This window comes from Mastigoproctus giganteus, chromosome 1 (assembly GCF_048544385.1).
Source record: "Mastigoproctus giganteus isolate SK-2022 chromosome 1, ASM4854438v1, whole genome shotgun sequence".
Lineage (NCBI taxonomy): Eukaryota > Metazoa > Arthropoda > Arachnida > Uropygi > Thelyphonidae > Mastigoproctus > Mastigoproctus giganteus.
This window is the reverse complement of record NC_143575.1, coordinates 29,463,514-29,481,429: the sequence shown is the minus strand read 5'-3', so window position 1 is coordinate 29,481,429 and position 17,916 is coordinate 29,463,514. Positions and strand designations below refer to the sequence as shown.

Here is a 17,916-nt window from a genome sequence, read left to right as displayed (position 1 = left end):
AGCGGCCAACTGAAATGTGTTTGGCTTTCAAGAAAACATTACTATTGTGTCTTACATGCCCCTTGAAAGGCAAGAACGTTATTTTAGTATTGAGTATGCATCACAATGACAAAATTGATTCTTCAACAGGTGAGCAACAAAAGCCTGAAATTGTTTCATTCTGTAATGATACCAAAGGGAGGGATAGATGGAGTTGATGAATTGTGTGCAGCATATGATGTTAGTCAAAACACAGATGTTGGCCAATGGTAGTTTTTTTATTTTATGATGAATGTTGCAGGTATAAATGCAAAAATATTATTTCTTTCCAACAATCCATATGAAAATGGCAATGTCCTAAGAAGACATTTCTTGAGAAGGTTAGCATTAGATCTTATGGATGAAGAAGTAAAACTGCGATCACTGATGACAAATATTCCCTGTAATGTGAGGGAAAGGAGACAGCAAGCAGCTGGAACAAGTAGCGAAATAATTGCAGAGCCAGTAGAAGGCATAAGAAAAAGGTGTCATTTTTGTAAAAACAAAAAATACACACTGTTTTATTGTAAATATTGTTTTAAGTTTTTATGTTTAAGTCGTGTGAAGTTTTTGTACATTGAATGCCCCAAAACACTTCAAAAAGGAGAAAATAATACTTTTATTGTTATAATTTATATTTGTTTATATTGTAATGTTTCTTTTTTTATATACATATATATTTTTCAGCACAATAAACTTTTGTTTTGAAAATGGAGTATTTTTGTGGTCAAAGAACACAACATTTTTGAATTTTTTATTGAATTTTTTGAATTATTTTTAAACAAAATTACTTAAATATTGTACCTCTTAGAATTCTTGGAAATATGTGCATAATACTGAAGTTTTGTGTGGTAAATTATTTTAAAACCTTGAAAATTGTAGAGCTATTAAATAAATTTTTTTAAATTTTCATTAAAAATATAAAAATTACATTTTAAGAAGTATTGTAATTATTGGTATACTCCAAAAAGAATTAAAAAAGGAAAAAATATTTTTACAGGGATCTGGAAACTTTATCCAGATCTGTCTCTTTTTTTTTTTTTTTGCCTCTTAATATGGCAATGCTGGCATATTGAATGTACATGAAATGTAAAATGCACTACATACTTTGCATAACTTATTTCACCATGTGATCAGTGGTTAGTGCAGCTTTTTTAAGTCTTTTAGGTGAAAATTGGGTCCCCTCCCCATCAGAAACTGATTTTCATCTCTAAAATCAGAACTGACCACAGAATACATGTTCACAAGCACACTGATTACTGGTGACTTGGACTACTTCATGTTAACAAGTTAGTTTATCCATTTTTCCAACTCTATGCCACTTGTAGTGCAAAGTATAGAGACTGACTTTTATATTGGTATTAATTATTAAAAACAACAAAAAAATTCATTATGTTTAAATAAGACTTATAATTTATTTTTTTCTACACAGTGTTTTTACCATGTAATCTGAGAACAAATTATTTTTAATAGGAAGTTATTCATAGTAATATTAAAAGTACCTCTTATTAGAAAAGTAATTATTATTGAAACTGTTTTTACAAATTATATAAGTAATATTTATTGCACATTCTCTTCCCTTTTCTTCCAAGATCAGCCTGTGACAGTAGCTTTAGGAATTTTAAATGGAAGTATTCTCATAATCAAGTAAGACATATCTGAAGGGGGAAAAAAGTCTTCAGTATTGATCAAAACAACATTGACTTTGCAGTCATTTATGAATAGTTAGTGATATCAGCCTGAAGGACCACATTTTTCTGTAGCTATTTTGTCCAAAGTAATGCTATGTAGATTCTCAGCATCTCTCCTAGGTACGTATGTATGCAGAAGTTATATATTGAATATTAAATTTAGTTAACTACTCTAACAGTATTAACAGATATATTTGGCAATTTTTCTGACGTGCCATCCTCTGTGACAGTATGGTAGTTTCACCCCTTGCCACTGATTTAGCCGACCGGGCTAGCCGGGTGGATAAAGTACCTGCCTAGCAACCCAAAGGTCGCGGGTTCGAATCCCGCCTCGGGCTTGGATCAAAGTACTGCAAAAAACCTTGGGAGGTGCATTATGGCCACAGATGCCGATGCGCCAACAACTACAAAGAAAAAAAAAAAAAAAAAAAGCCACTGATTTGGAGAGGTCTATATTTGAATCCTGTTGGAACTTTGAGGAATTCTTAATGGCTTCTTCGATCAGTGGTGTAGCTAGCCGATCCCCAATAGAGAGAGAGTAGGGGGCTCTCATGAGTTAGGGATTTTTAGCCCACACTACATGCAAATTGGCCTGTGGACATATACTTTTATATACATGATGCATATAGTACAATATTGCCTTAAATGCCATATAATTTTATAGACATGATGCCTATAGCACATTTCCTTAGATGCCAATACACTATATAAATCATAATGGCAAAGCGCTTCATTGTGTAATAACTTTTAGTCAAATTTCAATGGCAGTAGTGGAATTAAAAGGGGAATCATTTTGATTTAGGTACTTAATATTTTTATGAAGATTGCTTATCGTTTATATTACTTGAAAGAAGTGTTTAGATAAGTAATGTTTACACTATTCTGAAGAATTTTTAATATTTTAGGTGTGTAATGCCTTGTTTTTTTTGTGTGGGGGGGGGATGATAAGACATTTTTGTATTTTATGATGGTTGGTAGTCATGGAAACAAAACTAGTTGCTAACAAATGCATCCACAGCTAATTTCCATCAGATGTGGAAATTAGCTGTGAATAAGTACATTATGGAAAATCATCTGGATAGTCAGTTGTTGTCAATTCATATCAGTATTAATGGAAGCTGTGTGGAGGCACTAAATGGCATTACTGTCTGTAAAATAATACATGTCACAGCGATGTAGTCAGTATATGCATTTTGTTAAGTAGGTATGCAAAATCTTTTTCCCACATACTTGTAGATGATGTCAGATTTATAATAATAATAATAATAATAATAATACTAAAACTTGAAATATGATATCCAAATATGATACCCAAAGGCTGAAATTTAAAGTTGAAATTGGGAAAATTGCAAAACTTTATTCTTTAATTCCAGCATTTGGATACCTTGGATAAGAACTGGCATGAGCTGACATAGCTGAGTGGTCATTGAAAGAGTGCAGTAATGCACACGCATTTGAGCAGATCCTGCTTGAGTGCTAAATGCAGTTAATAATTATATTTATTGTTAATTAATAATTAATTTTAAACTCCTCTTACCTAGTAGCCTTAACAGAGTAAAAATAAGAACATTTATATTTATTTAATGGTAGGGAAGTATTGAAAAGGCAGAGTACAGATGACTTCTGAAGAGTACAGGAGACAATGAAAGGAAGAGAGAACAAGAAATATTGGGAAAGAATGTAAAAAATATTTTACATTGAAGATTCAAAGAGTAATTGTAATTATTCTAGATTAGAACTATCCAGTTATCCACTATCCAGTTTTAATTTGTGACAGTTGTATAGAGAAAGTCAAGAATCATTGAATGTTTAATGACAGAAAAAGCAGACTTTAAAGTAGAGATTTCCAACCTCTGTTGAGTGCCATCATCAAAAAAATAAATAAATAATAATAATAAAAATAATTTTCTTCTACTATCAATTTTTTTTAATAGAGTAAATGCAATTTACTTTTTCCTAAATCATTTCATAGTGGTATGTATGGCTATTAGCATAGGCTGGGACGTGCTTGTGCTTCTTTGGATAAAGAATCCAGTGTATAGTCCAGTAATAGTATATCAGATTGCACACCAACAGCAAATTGTGATAACATAAAAAAGTTATAGAAAGATGTTGAATAGATGATAGGTGAACTGTTGTAGGGTCAGATTTCATTGAGCATACAAGATATGTTAGACAGATATCCTATATGTTCAATTCGAAGAAGAACATATAGGATTTGAATTTGGAGTAATAAGTAAATATATAGGTTAAGTATCACTAAAAAGAGTTAAAAGGATAACTCAGCATTAGACAACTTTTGAAAGTAGATATAATAGGAGCAAATGATTGATATATATTTTTTTTTTTCTCTGTATAAGTTTGCTTCATTTCCCTGTTTCTTATAATAATTTTTCCATTCCTCCTTTAAATTTGTTTAACTGCCCACTTCTATTATACTAAGTGAAAGTTTATTCCAACATCCAATTAATCTCTGGGAGTTTAAAATTATTCCCCTTGTGTATATCATCTGAGAAAGAGTAAAGGTGCTATCAGCATTTAGTTTACCCAATCCTTTTAACATTTTCAGGAGCGAATTAAATTTCATTTGAACTACATTTCAAATAACCATCCTTTTATATACAAGTTAATTTTTCTAGTAATACATACTACCATCTCTTAAATGGTAGTATGTATTACTACCATACTACCATCTCTTAAACGTTTCCAGTAAACATAGTTTTAAGTGATGACTACATGAAAATAGCGTTGGAAATCAGAAGAGGATATTGCACCTGTTGGCCATTGTTGTCCTATTTTTGCTTACTAGAGCTGAAATTTTCTGGAATTTAAATTCAGAAGTTAATGAAGTCAAGAGGATATTATTGCTTCTAAAAAAAGTAACTGAGTTTTTATGATTATTTTAAAAAATTATTTTTGGCAATAGTTTTACTTTGATGGGCAGTCAAGTAAAGATAAGAAGAGAGTAATATTTAAAAATGTGCACATAACTTCAAAATGTAAAGAAAACCACTCCACTGAGACTATCCCTATTAAAAACTCATTACAACACATTCAACAACTTAATCTTAGACTTTTCAATTTACACATCCTTCCTATTGCTAAGGGCAAGCTTTTGCACCCCAGACTAATTTCGCTGCTCTTTTCTAATAGGCATACTTCCCTCCTGAAATGATGCTTCCTAACCAGTATGCAGTATTCGAGATGTGGTCTAACAGTTGCTTTGTACAATGGGATAAACTTCTCTTTTCCTCTACTGTCAAAGTTCCTGTATATTATTGACAGAATACCATGATCTTGTCTAGTAGCATGTCTGTGCTACTCGGAGAACTTTGTTAGACTGTACAGTTACCCTGAGGTTGTTTTCATTATGAGCTACCATCTAACCTATTTTGGCTCCTAGCTAAAATAGGTTAGATGGTACCTAGATAAGAAACAGAGAAGAAGGAAAAAAGTGGCACTCTCACATTGCAAAAAACAAGCAATGTGGTTGTTTTTTTTTAACAATAAAAACCAATAAAATATAAACCTGGCAGGTGTTTTAGTTTCTATTTTAAATTAGGTAATTTCTATTTAAATTACCTAATTTAGAAAGAAATTTTTTCTAAATTAGGTAAGGAGAGAAATTAAATGGATGAGGAACAAATAAAATTAAGATAAAATACTTTGAAGAGGTGGAAAATGAAAAGGATCAACTTGGTGTTGTATCCTTGGAAGTAGCAGCAATTGGTGTAATTTATTTTTTTACAAAACACAAGGGGATATAAATTTAAACTGAAAATATGATGGATGTAGACCAGAGGTATGTAAATTTGCCTTCCTCCAAAGAGTAATTGAATGTCGAAATAAACTTTCACTTAGCATTGTAGTGGCAGTGGTCTCATTCATAGACACAATAGTACCGTAATACTAAGGAGAGGTTAAAATATATCTAAATAACAATATGGGAGGTTAAATATGAAGCATTCATTGCGAGCATATCACTAGGGCCATTCAAACTAGTTTGGATTGCACAATCAAAATGCAAGGCAGCAGGCTTCAAAGTTAGCAAAATTTACTTTCCTAATAGTAATCTTTAAGCAATAAAAGGGCACATTTTTAAATTTACGCATGTGCATATATAATCCTAGGAATGGGCTTGCATATAAGTTAAATGCAGAATGCAAGCTATATTGTATGTTATAGATATTTAGAGATTAACTTAAGTACTTTTGCATGAAATAACAAAACATGAATAAATGATATCAAAGTGAACAATATTTATTTTATTCATGTAGCTCATTCTAGAATTATAATAAAAAATTGTTGTGCATACCTGCCAACTCTTCCAGTTTTCCTGGAGTTGGCAGGTATGCATTTCCAGAAATTCAGTTGTGTTATGGTTTTATGAAAAATTTTTGGCTTTTGGCCCGGTTTGTGATATGTTTTACAAATACAAACCCACCAAATGTATTAATAAGGACTTCAAAGCTACTATTAGATGGAGTTTGTTTGAACACAGAAATAGTGGTGGCTCCATGTTTCTGTGATTTTTGCACTTGACTAGTTATTTTGCTCTTGAAAGAGGTATTGAATGATAAAACTTACCTTGAAATTGAATTATTTTCTATGGGTATTATCTTCACATATATTAGCATCAGTAGGGCATATAATGCAAGAAAGTAAGCTTATATAGCATCAGCCCAAAAAAAAACCACCCTTCCCATTTCACCCATCCATTCACTCCAAATGTTTGTCTAGTTCTGCCTAGAACTTATTTAAGTTGCTGTCCTCCACTACAACAGATGAAAGTTTGATCCAGCTATCAACCACCTGCTGGCAAGAGGCAAATTTCTGCACATCTATTCTACAATTGTCTGTCCTTAATTTGAATTTATGCCCCTTCGGGAGAGTAATCTGAGCAAGGGGAAGAATCCCATTAGCATTGAACTTGCTCAATCCATTCAAGGCCTTATACACCTCAATTAGATCACCTCGCAGGTACCTAATCTATAGAAGCTGCAATTTGCAGATCTTAAACATTTATTGGTAACGCCAACGCTTTGTTCCACTTACTAATCTTGTTGCCCTTCTCTGTACTCATTCCAGCAGTTCTACATTTTTCCTAAAATGAGGCCTACAGACCTGTATACAGTACTCAAGGTGCGACCTGACCATTGCCTTATACAAGGGGACAATCACCCCCCCCCCCTTATCCCTGCTAACAAAATTTCAGTATATCATTGACAAGACACCATGAGCTACCCTTACAGCCTCTCTCTACTGCTCAGAAAACTTATCTGATTGCACAATTACCCCCAGGCCCTTTTCATTCTCCTCTACCCTAAGTGTAGTACCACCCAGTTGATATGTTACTCTGGGGTTACTGCTACCCATATGCAGTACTTTACATATGTCAATGTTAAACTTCAGTTGTCACCTCTCAGCCCATCTGCTCAACTTTTCCAGATCCTGTTGCAGTAGCATACTATCATTAACAACCCTGCCAACCTTCATATCGTCTGCAAACTTAGACATTAACTCCGATACACTTTCATCAATATCATTGATAAATACCAAAAACAACAATGGACCCAACACTGAACCCTGGGGAACTCCACTAATAACATTAGTCCATGAATAGCAGTGTCCATTGATAACCACTCTGTCTTCTCCCACTAAACCATCCTTTTATCCATTATAGCAATTTGCCTTTAATGCCATACTGCTCCAATTTGTACAGTAGTCTTCCATGTGCCATAGTATCAAAAGCTTTCCTAAAATCCAAGTACATGATATCAAATTTATTCTTTCCATCCAATTCCTTTGTGATCACATCATAGTATCCAATCAAATTTGTCAGACAAGACTTCCCCTTAACGAACCCATGCTGTGTCTGAACTATAACTGCAGTCTTGTATAGATGAACGTGCATCGCTTTCCTAGCCAGTGACTCCATTAGTTTCCCTGGAACACAAGTTAGACTAACAGGTCTGTAATTACCTGTGTCACCCTTTCATCTCCCTTTGTAAATTCGGAACACATTTGCACATCTCCAGTCTGTGGGGACTGCCCCTGAGTCCAAGGAAGCTTTCATAATTATGCCTAAGGTTTTGCTTACTTCCTTTGCTGCCTCCTATAATATAACTGGATAGATCCCATCTACCCCAGGTGTCTTCCTTATGTTAAATTTCAACAATTTCTCCTCCACTTGGCTCTCAGTTATTACAAAATCACTTAGCTCCCTGTTAGATTTTGATAAACTTCTGGCATTCCCCTTCTTGAATAAATCCTCATGTGAATGTAGATGCAAAATACTCATTCGGTTTCTCAGCTACCTGAGCATGATCACCAATAGTCAAACCATTTATGTTAAGTGGACCAATCTGATTCATCCCTTTCCTTCTAGATTTTACATAAGTAAAGAGCTCTTTGCTGTTTTACTTTGCATCCCTGGCAAGTGGGATGCAATGTGGTCAGCATGGGCTACCATATCTGTGGTCACCCTCCATCACCTTGTGAAGTCTGCGCTATAATATATCCAGGCTGTGCTGCACGTTGAAGATGGCACAACCAGGTTCTAGGTATGTGTTCCTAATGAAAAACTTTCAGTGTATATAGGTGACTGCAGATGATGTATACAGTTGTATTTCCTTTCTGCCATCACCTGTGTTAACTAATTGCAGACAGAGAGCCTCAATTTTAAAATTACGCTTTTCACTGGCATTTATCAAAAATTTTTTTATTGAATATTTCAGTTATACTTTCTAATTTGAAATGTTAATATATTTTATTTATAATTGCAGTAGTTATTTTAAAAAAAATTCCATTTTGTTTCAACTTTGACACCAGGTTTCATAATTTTATAATGTGACTGCTGGATATTTTTTCTTGAAATGTTATTATCACATCAAATACACATTGAACAAATATATATATAACAATGCAGAATAAAAATATTTGATTTTTTTTTTTTTTTTTTTTTTTAATCGTTGGCTCAATGCAGAATGAACCTCAAATTTTGTATTGGATATGCTTTTGGCAGTTTATATCCCAGCTAATAATTGATCATTGTCAGCTGGAATATAAACTGACAAAATTTTTTATAAAATGAAATACACATCTGAGAACATTTGTAAGGCTATCTTTCTCAAAGAAAAAAAAAAAAATGTTAGTTCCAACTACAATGTTCCAAACCTTCTGAACTAGATTAGAAAAGGGAATGATTTTATTGCATCCTGTACAAAATTCAAATATAGGTCTATGAGATAAGAAAAAAACATTGAAATAAGATCCTTCTTATTTGTGCTTAGTTATTTCTTCTGATAATTCTGCTTTCTTTAATGGAGTGTACACTGGTCAAGCAAGAAACACCTTCAAAATTGTATTTGAGTTTTTTGTTCTAAACTTCAATTGTTAATTAAAAACATTTCTCAAATACATTTTTCATTTTGCCGTGTTTTGCAAACATTGACTTCTGCAAGTGGATATTAACATTAATTATCATTAGCATTAGATGAGGCATATGATGTAAGAAAGCAAGCTTTATACAGCATCAGCCAAAAAAAAAAAAAAACCTTCCCATTTCACCCATCTGGTCACTCCAAATGTTTGTCTAGCTCCACCTTAAATTTATTTAAACTATCAACTTCCACAACAACAGGTGGAAGTCTGTTCCAGAAATTAACTACCCACTGGCTAAATGCAAACTTCTGCACATCTATTCTGCAACGATCTTTCCTCAATTTGAATCTAGGCCCCCTCAGGTTTGTAATCTGAGCAAGTGGAAGTAATCCCATCCACATTGAGCTTGCTCAAACCATTCAAGGCCTTATACACCTCAATCAGATCACATCGCAGGTGCTTAGTCTCCAGATGTTGCAACTTGCAGAATTTAAGCCTTTCTTGGTAAGAGCACTCCTTTGTTCCTCTCAACAATCTTGTTGCCCTTCCTTGTACTCATTCTAGCAACTCTACATTCTTCCTAAAATGAGGCCTCCTGTATGCAGTAGTACTCAAGGTGTGGATTAACCATTGCCTTGTACAAGAGGATAATCACCTCCTTGTCTCTGCTAGCAAAATTCCTATATATTGTTGACAAGACTCCATGACCTGCTCTGGCAGCCCATCTGCATGGCTCAGAGAACTTCATATCTGACTGCACAACTACCCCCAGGTCATCTTCATTCTCCACTTCCCTGAGTGTAGTACCACACAGTTGGTATGTTTCTCTTGAGTTACTGATACCCATATGCAGTACTTTGCATTTGTCAATGTTAAACTTCAGTTGCCACTTCTCAACCCATCTGCCTAACTTTTCCAGACCTTATTGCAATAGCATACTGTCTTTACAGTTATTAACAACCCTACCAACCTTTGTATCATCTGCAAACACTTGGACATTGAACCTGTTATACCTTCATTGATATCATTGATAAATACACAAAACAACAATGGGCCCAGTGTCAAACCCTGGGGGACTTCACTAATAACATTAGTCCACAAAGAGCAGTGTCCATTTATTGCCACTCTGTCATTTCCCATTCAACCATCCCTTTGTCTATTGCAGTAACTTGCCCTTAATGCCATACCGCTCCAATTTGTACAGCAGTCTTCCATGTGCAACAGTATGAAAAGCTTTCCTGAAATCCAAGTACAGTAGAGCGTCATTTATCTGGAATAATTGATATCAGACCTCTTCCTGATAGCCAAATTTTCCGGATAATTGAACTGGAAAACTTTCCAGATAATTTTTACTGTAAGATTAAATAAATTTTAATATAATTATTTAATTAAATAAATTTAATCTTACCGTATGATTAAATTATTAAGATTAATTAAATTTAAAAAAATTATAAACTAATGTTGGAAAATAAACATCCATTCAGGTATTTTTATAATTTTTATACAAAACAGGAAAATTAGAAAGATTTTTAAATGCTCTCGGTTTTTTTGACTTACCGATAACGAGCACCGACAATCCTGTGCATTCCAATAACATTTGCATACATAGCAGTTGTAACTCTCTATTTTCTCATCTTAAAACCTGGTGCAGGCATTTCTCTTTTAGTGGCTAGGGTTTTTCTCCATAATGCTTTCCATAATAGGCCCATCTCATCAACATTATAAACGTTTTTCTCTTAATTTGCTATAACTGAAGCAATCTTACTTTTAAAGGACACACTGCTGCCGATTCATCTACAAATAATTTCTCGCCTTGAATATCCAGTTCACATATACCGTGTCTCAGTTTAGTGTTTCAGCAAACGTGCTTTCCTTGAAATCTTCATTACCTCTTAATTTTCGATTAAAATCCAGTGCTTTTTCTCCCAACATTGGGCCAGACAATTGTTCACCTAAACTTCGCTTCTAAAGAAAACAAAAAAAAAAAATTTTTTTTTTAAATAAAATAAAGTCCACTCTCTAAAGCAGCATTTTCAGGTTTCGGCGTAGTCTTTTTCCTGCTAAATCCTCCTGCATTATCCATAATCAACACAAATTCTGATATTGCATTGGAATTGGCACCTCCGTAGCCAGACGGGCAGGAGCAATGGTGCATAGCACACGCTTTTTGATTAGACCGGGGTTCGAGCTTGTGACCACCAAATATGGAGGATGCTGAAAGGTCAGGGAATGACTACTGCATATCCCCGGAGCAATATGGCCTTAGTTGCTAATGCTCCTAAAAACCAAATAACAAACAAACAAGCATTGGAATTTTTCTTGTTGTCATAAATTGTTAAAGTCCCCACAGACCCTTTCGAGAGATTTCCTAAATTTTCACCATTTCTAATTCTATTAATAATTCCCATTTTTTGTTGCAGTGTTAAAACTACACTTCTTTTCGTTTAAAAAATTTAGAAAAATAATAAATTGCACAATTTCAGGCCGATATTATTCTTACCAAATCTGGAGCTAAACTAATTAGCATTAGTAAAGGCACATGATGCAAGAAAGCAAGCTTATATAGCATCAGCCAAAAAAAAAAAAAAAAAAAAATCTAATTTCAACCATCCACTCGTTTCAAATGTTTGTCTAGATCTGCCTTGAATCTACACTGGTGTTCAAAGAAAGTGCATCACCCCTTAAAATTGTAATTGTCGTCTGAATAACGTAAGTATATGGCAATATTTCTTACAGATTCCATCAGTTAAGATTGACACGCATAGGTGATGATGTAAAATTGCATCAGCTGTTACTTTTAGCTATATAAGCACGCTCTGCAAGAGTTGCAGTCATTTCTTGCTTGGGTCAGGATGGCGAGTTACGTGCAGTTGATACCACGAAGAAAGAGTGCTATTGTTGCTTTACGTGAGGAAGGATTTTCTTCCCATCATATTGCTTATAGAGTGTCTTGTAATCAGTGGACAGGGAGTAGATTTCTTTCCAAACTTCAGAATACAGGTTCTGCTGATAGGAAAAAAGGTACTGGACACAAACAAGTCTCTACGCCAAAACAGGACCGTGTTTTGAAGTGCCTATGCCTTAAAAACTGTAAAGCTTCTTCGTCTGAGCTGAAAAGAGAATGGGAAGAACATAGAGGAGTGGCAGCAAGTGCAGTAACAGTTTGCTTGTTATTTGGTTTTTAGGAGCATTAGCAACTAAGGCCATATTGCTCCGGGGATATGCGGTGGTCATTCCGTGACCTTTCCGCATCCTCCGTATTTGGTGGTCACGGGCTCGAACCGCGGTCTAATCAAGAAGCGTGTGCTACGCACTGCTGCTCCTGCCCACCTGGCTATGGAGGCGCCTTATACGGAGTCTAGATGACTCTGTATAAAGAAAGTTATTCAGTACTCAGTTTCTTATTTCTTGCCATGTTTATCACAAAACACACAAAACTTACACCAAACACTCTTTCTGAATGGTGGATGTTTGATTTTGTAAGTTAGCTCTTACTCCTCAATTTTTCAAAACACTAGACTCATCTACAATCTTCTATAATATTAAAACAATACTCCCACTTTCTAGAATTATCTACAACATTCTACCACATTCGCGAATCTTTCGTAATGTTCTACCACATTTAGGACTAGCCGACCGGGCTTGCCGGGTGGGTAAAGTGCCTGCCTGGCAACCCAAAGGTTGTGGGTTCGATTCCCGCCTCGGGCTTGGATCAAAGTACTGCAAAAACCTTGTGAGGTGCATTATGGCCACAGAAGCCTATGCGCCAACAACTACCAAAAAAAAAAAAAAAAAAAAAATTTAGGACTCTTCTACGCCTTTCTGAAATATTCTTGAATATTCTAGAAATTTCTTAAATAATATTTAAGTTTTTTGATTTTTACGCATAACAGAAATTATCTTAATAAAAATTGGTAAACTGGTCCTATTTAATAGAAACTTTGAAAATTAAGAAAAATTATACATGATCCCAAGCTTTTAGGCAGGAGTGTATCTTCTTCATAAGCAACAACACATTCACAAGTCTTACATAACAATACATGCGAAGAATGCACGGACTATCTAAAGTTAACAATATTGCATTAAAACTATATTTAATCTATAAATTTCTTTTTTTACATACAAATTGTATGGAAAAAAGAAATAATAATTGCCAGATTTCTATTTGTTTGATTTTTGGAATGAGAAATCTTTCTAAAAGAACTAAGTATAAAATTTTGTAAAAATCTGGGAGTTGTTGTTACATGCAGACAGGAATGATGAAGATAATAGGTGCATTATGCATATATACTAAAGTGCCTAAAAAAAGGCACCTCCATAGCCAGGTGGGCAGGAGCAGTAATGCATAGCACACGCTTCTTGATTAGACCGGAGTTCGAGCCCATGACCACCAAATACAGAGGATGCAGAAGGTCAGGGAATGACCACCGCATATCCCCAGCCCAGATAAAGGGTGAGGGTTGGCGTCAGGAAGGGCATCTAGCCATAAAAATTGCATGCTAAAACAATAAAAATGCTGATCTCATATATAATCGGAAAAAGCAAAGACAAAAAAACTAAAGTCCCTAAAAAGACACAGAGCTTCTGTTGACGGCTCAAAGAAGAGCAATCAGCTTAGTGATTGGTGCAAATCGATGCACATGTGAAGAATGGCTTAGAAAGTATGGACTGCAATGTTTGACAACTGGCCTCTTAAGATCAGTTCTGATTAAGGTTTATAAAGTGCTGAAGGGTTCTATTCTCCTTCCTAGGTGAGAAAAGAACCTGAAATTTTATACACAAGTATAAAATTTCAGGGAATAGCAGAAGACTTGATCTCACGAGATTCATCCACAATGGGTTGTCAAACTGGAAACTCTGCCATACTAGGAGGGACACGCTGTCTTTCTTAGCCAGAACGCACAGTATGCTTAGTTCAAAGCAGAATTAGATAGTTACTTGGCGAGAATAAATATGAATATTTTATTTTATTGTATTATTATTTTGTTTTATTATATTATTTATTTTTGGCTGATGTGGAAAAAGTCCACTTTTTGCATCATTTGGCCTTACTAATAAGACTCAATGACACAATATGATCTAAATTACTGATGTGTGTAAAAACCAGCAGCAACAACCCACTTCCTTTGACTGTACCATAGCTGTACATGACTTGCATCATATATAAAAAAGTAAAAGTAAACTGTTCACTTAAAAAAAAAAAAAAAAAGTTCAGCAAGTGTTAATGAATTTATGGCTAAATGGCTCTCATAATTATGGCTAAGGGTTTGCTTTCTTTCTTTGCTGCCTCCCTTAACATAATTGTAGAGATTCCATCCACCCCTGGTGCCTTTCTTTTGTTTAACTTCAACAATTTCTCTTCCACTTTCCTCTGTTATTACAGAATCATTTAGAATCCTGTTAGAGTTTGATAAACTTCCAACATTCCCTTCCTTAAGAATTTCTCATGTGTGAATGTAGATGGAAAATACCTATTCAGATTGTTAACAATTTGAGAAGGATCATCAACAGTCAACCATTGAAGTAAAGTGGACCAGTTTGAGTCATCCCTTCCAGTGTTTACATAAGCATAAACACTGGAACATCCTTCCAGTATTAGGCGCACTATAGCCCCAGCAGCTTATGCGCCATTAAACCTCCATAACACACACACACACACCCACACACACCCTTCCAGTATTTACCTAAGTGAAGAAGTATTTGCTGTTTTTCTTTGAAACCTTCACCAAAGATTTGTCATACTCTGCCTTCGCTTGCCTGACCTCCTTTGTGATTTGGTTGCAGACTAGTTTATATCTACCATACACTTTCTGTGTTGCCCGATAATTTATATGCATCCTGTGCATTTTTCTTCTCTGCCAGGAGTCTCATCAGTTCATCTGACATCCATTTAAGCCTTACCTTGAAGAGTATTTCTTAGTTGCTATGAAAAGCCTATTAGCTTCCATGATTAATTCCCTGAAGTCCTCCCATTTAGAATTCACTGTTTTTAACATCATCAGTTGATCCCACTGTATAGAATTTAAAAACTGTCTGAGACCACTGTAGTCACCTTTACAAAAGCAAAAACCCCTTCCTTTACCCTTGATGGTAGTTACATCTTTAAGTAAATCCTAAATCAATACACTGTGATCACTGCCACCTAGTAGTTCTTTTATCTTCAGATTCTTAATGCATGAATAATCAATGCTGATAATCTGATCAAAAGTATTACTCCCTCTTGTTGGCTCTCTAACATGCTGCTGTGTAAAACAGTCATCCAGTAAATCCACAAAAGTCTTGTTAGTGTGTGAGTGACCAACCCACAAGTTCCAGTCAATATCTGGAAAGTTAAAGTCCCTCATTATATGACATTCTGATTTACTGGCCCACTCCATTTCTCTATACAGCTATTTATTGTATTCATCAGAGTCATTAGGCCTATAACATTGCTACTCTCATTTTTGCTTTCCCAGTGCTTATGCCACACCAAACTGACTCATTGTTGCACTGGACACCCATCTGAAAAGAAAGCACTGCCTTAAATTTTATGTGCTTCTTAACTAAGAGTGTAACCCCCCCCTCCTATCCTGTCTGTCCTTTCTGTATACATTGTACTCTACATATTCAAATTTTGCATCCCTTATGTTTGAGTGACACCATGAGACATAACAATGTCTGCATTTGATGTCTTGATCAGCACTTCAAATTCATCAAATTTATTTACTATACTCCTAGCATTGGTGTACATGCAAGTATACATGCATCTGTTCTTACTCTTAGTTACTGTAACACATTCCATTTTTTTTTTCCATTTATTTACACACACAATTTTATGTACATTCTCATGATATAAACAATTTATATACAAGATTATATACAGTTTTATGGACATTATCATATATATATATATATATATATCCATTCTATATAATGGTAATCAAGGTACTGTGTGTGTTTGCATGTGTGTTCTTATATCGGGGTGGCTCCTAGGCCTTAGCCCATCTCCACCTTTGTACTCTGTTATGGTGCAGAAACTCTGCATAATGGGCCTGAAAAGTGTCAGTGTATGTGTGTTGTTTTGTTTGTGACAGGCTATTATGCCACCAGGGTGTAGCCAACGTATGGGCAGCTGCTGCCTGGTGCCCATCCCTAGCACCGGGCCTGGGTCAACAGTCCTTCTATACCGGTGTTATTACCACCGAAAATCTCGCACCCACCAGAGGGAGTGCAATACTGGCGAGTGCCTGCAATCCCGCTCCCAGGTTGCCCTTACCGGAGAGCCAGCTAAAAAAAAAAACAAAAAAAACTAGTAGTTATATACATGATGTTCTAGCAAAACAATTGTAACAATTATATTAACATATATACATGATTTCCTAGTCTTAGTCTTTTTCACCACAGTTCATTTATTCTCAGTACATTTTCTTATTTTCAAATGAAGTCACAAGTTGAACTGTCCAGTTTGATTTCATTCAAGAAAAAGAAGTCAGTTCCAGTAGTCTTCCCCGGATCTCAGCTGGTTGGAAGTCGCAGATTGGATGCCTCGATAGAACTCTAATGGGAGGATATACAGGGACCCTCGGGTGTTAACAGGATTCTCATAAGAATGTTGATTGATTCTGGGGCGTGACACCTGAAATCAAAAACTAAGGAACTAGATGGAAACATAGTTTACAAGCACAACCTCCTCTGAAACTTTTGGAGTGTATAGTGACATCTAGATCTGTGACCATATAGATATGAACTACATTCTCTTACCCATGGACTGTCACTGGAATTCCAAATCATACACAAGTTAGGACTCTCGGGAAAAAGGAATAATTAGAAGTCTTCAGCAACTAGAACCACCTAAAGAAAAGTTTTAAGACATGCTGGCACAGAACGGAGAAGACCACCGTGACTTTATTAATTAATCTGTACATCCTACATCTAATTTCCTCGAGGGTGAAGGGATCTTATTTCTAGTCTTCTTTTAAAAACAGTCGTTGAAAATGTCTGTAAAGCATTAAAATTCCTACAGCTTTCTACTAAGGGACTTACGTTATCTTCTGTCAGATCCGATACACTGCTAAACAACACTAAACGTGCCTGAAGATACTGTGGGCAGTCAAATAAAATATGAGACCAAGTTTCCACACCCCCACAAGTGCAGTAAGGGTCTGGCTCAAGTCCACGTTCATGTAACTTGGCTCTAAGGGATCCATGTCCCGTTAATAAGTACGTTGTATTCATTGAAGGAGCAAACCAAGGATTTATTTCCTTGGCGGCAGTAAACTCCACTTTGGTTATAAATTGCCTCGTAACTGTTCCATGTTCGCTGGCATTCCACCGATCCTGCCACACAGATGTCAGATGTTCCCACAATCTTTTCTTTTCTTGTTTGACCTCGTTCACTGGATCAGATGTTATTCCCATTAGTTCCGAAGCCAAACCTTTCCTAAGCCGACCTGTCATCCCCTTGAATACGATATACAGATCCAGGGGAATGGTTCCTGCTAAGACTTGTAATGCGTTGTTTGATACAGTTCTAGGAGAATTTAAAACAGATAATAACATGGATCTTTGAAGAGAAATAAGTTTCATTTTAACCGTTATGACTCTGTGATACCAAATGGTTGCAGCATATGAGACTATTGGCAGAAATATTGTTTTATAATATAAAAACAAGATTCTTTTACTAAGTCCCCATTCTTTCCTTGATATTCTTATGATTGAGGCAGTAAAATTCCTTATTTTATCTCTAAGTTTACATACATGTGGCAGAAAGCTTAATTTATCATCGATTAGGATGCCTAAATATTTGTTTTGGGATACATATGGGATTTGAGAGTTGTCTATCAAG

At 35.3% G+C, this 17,916-nt stretch overlaps 1 protein-coding gene across 1 annotated transcript in view; it reads left to right on the top strand.

The window, feature by feature from the left end:
• Positions 1-17,916, top strand: part of LOC150090668 (dual specificity protein phosphatase 19-like) — a 48,043-nt gene that overhangs the window by 7,301 nt on the left and 22,826 nt on the right. The window contains exon 2 of the mRNA XM_090379383.1: positions 1,611-1,829. Coding sequence (XP_090235509.1) covers positions 1,799-1,829 — 31 coding nt within the window. The 5' untranslated portion in view covers positions 1,611-1,798. The remainder of the gene's footprint in view (positions 1-1,610; positions 1,830-17,916) is intronic.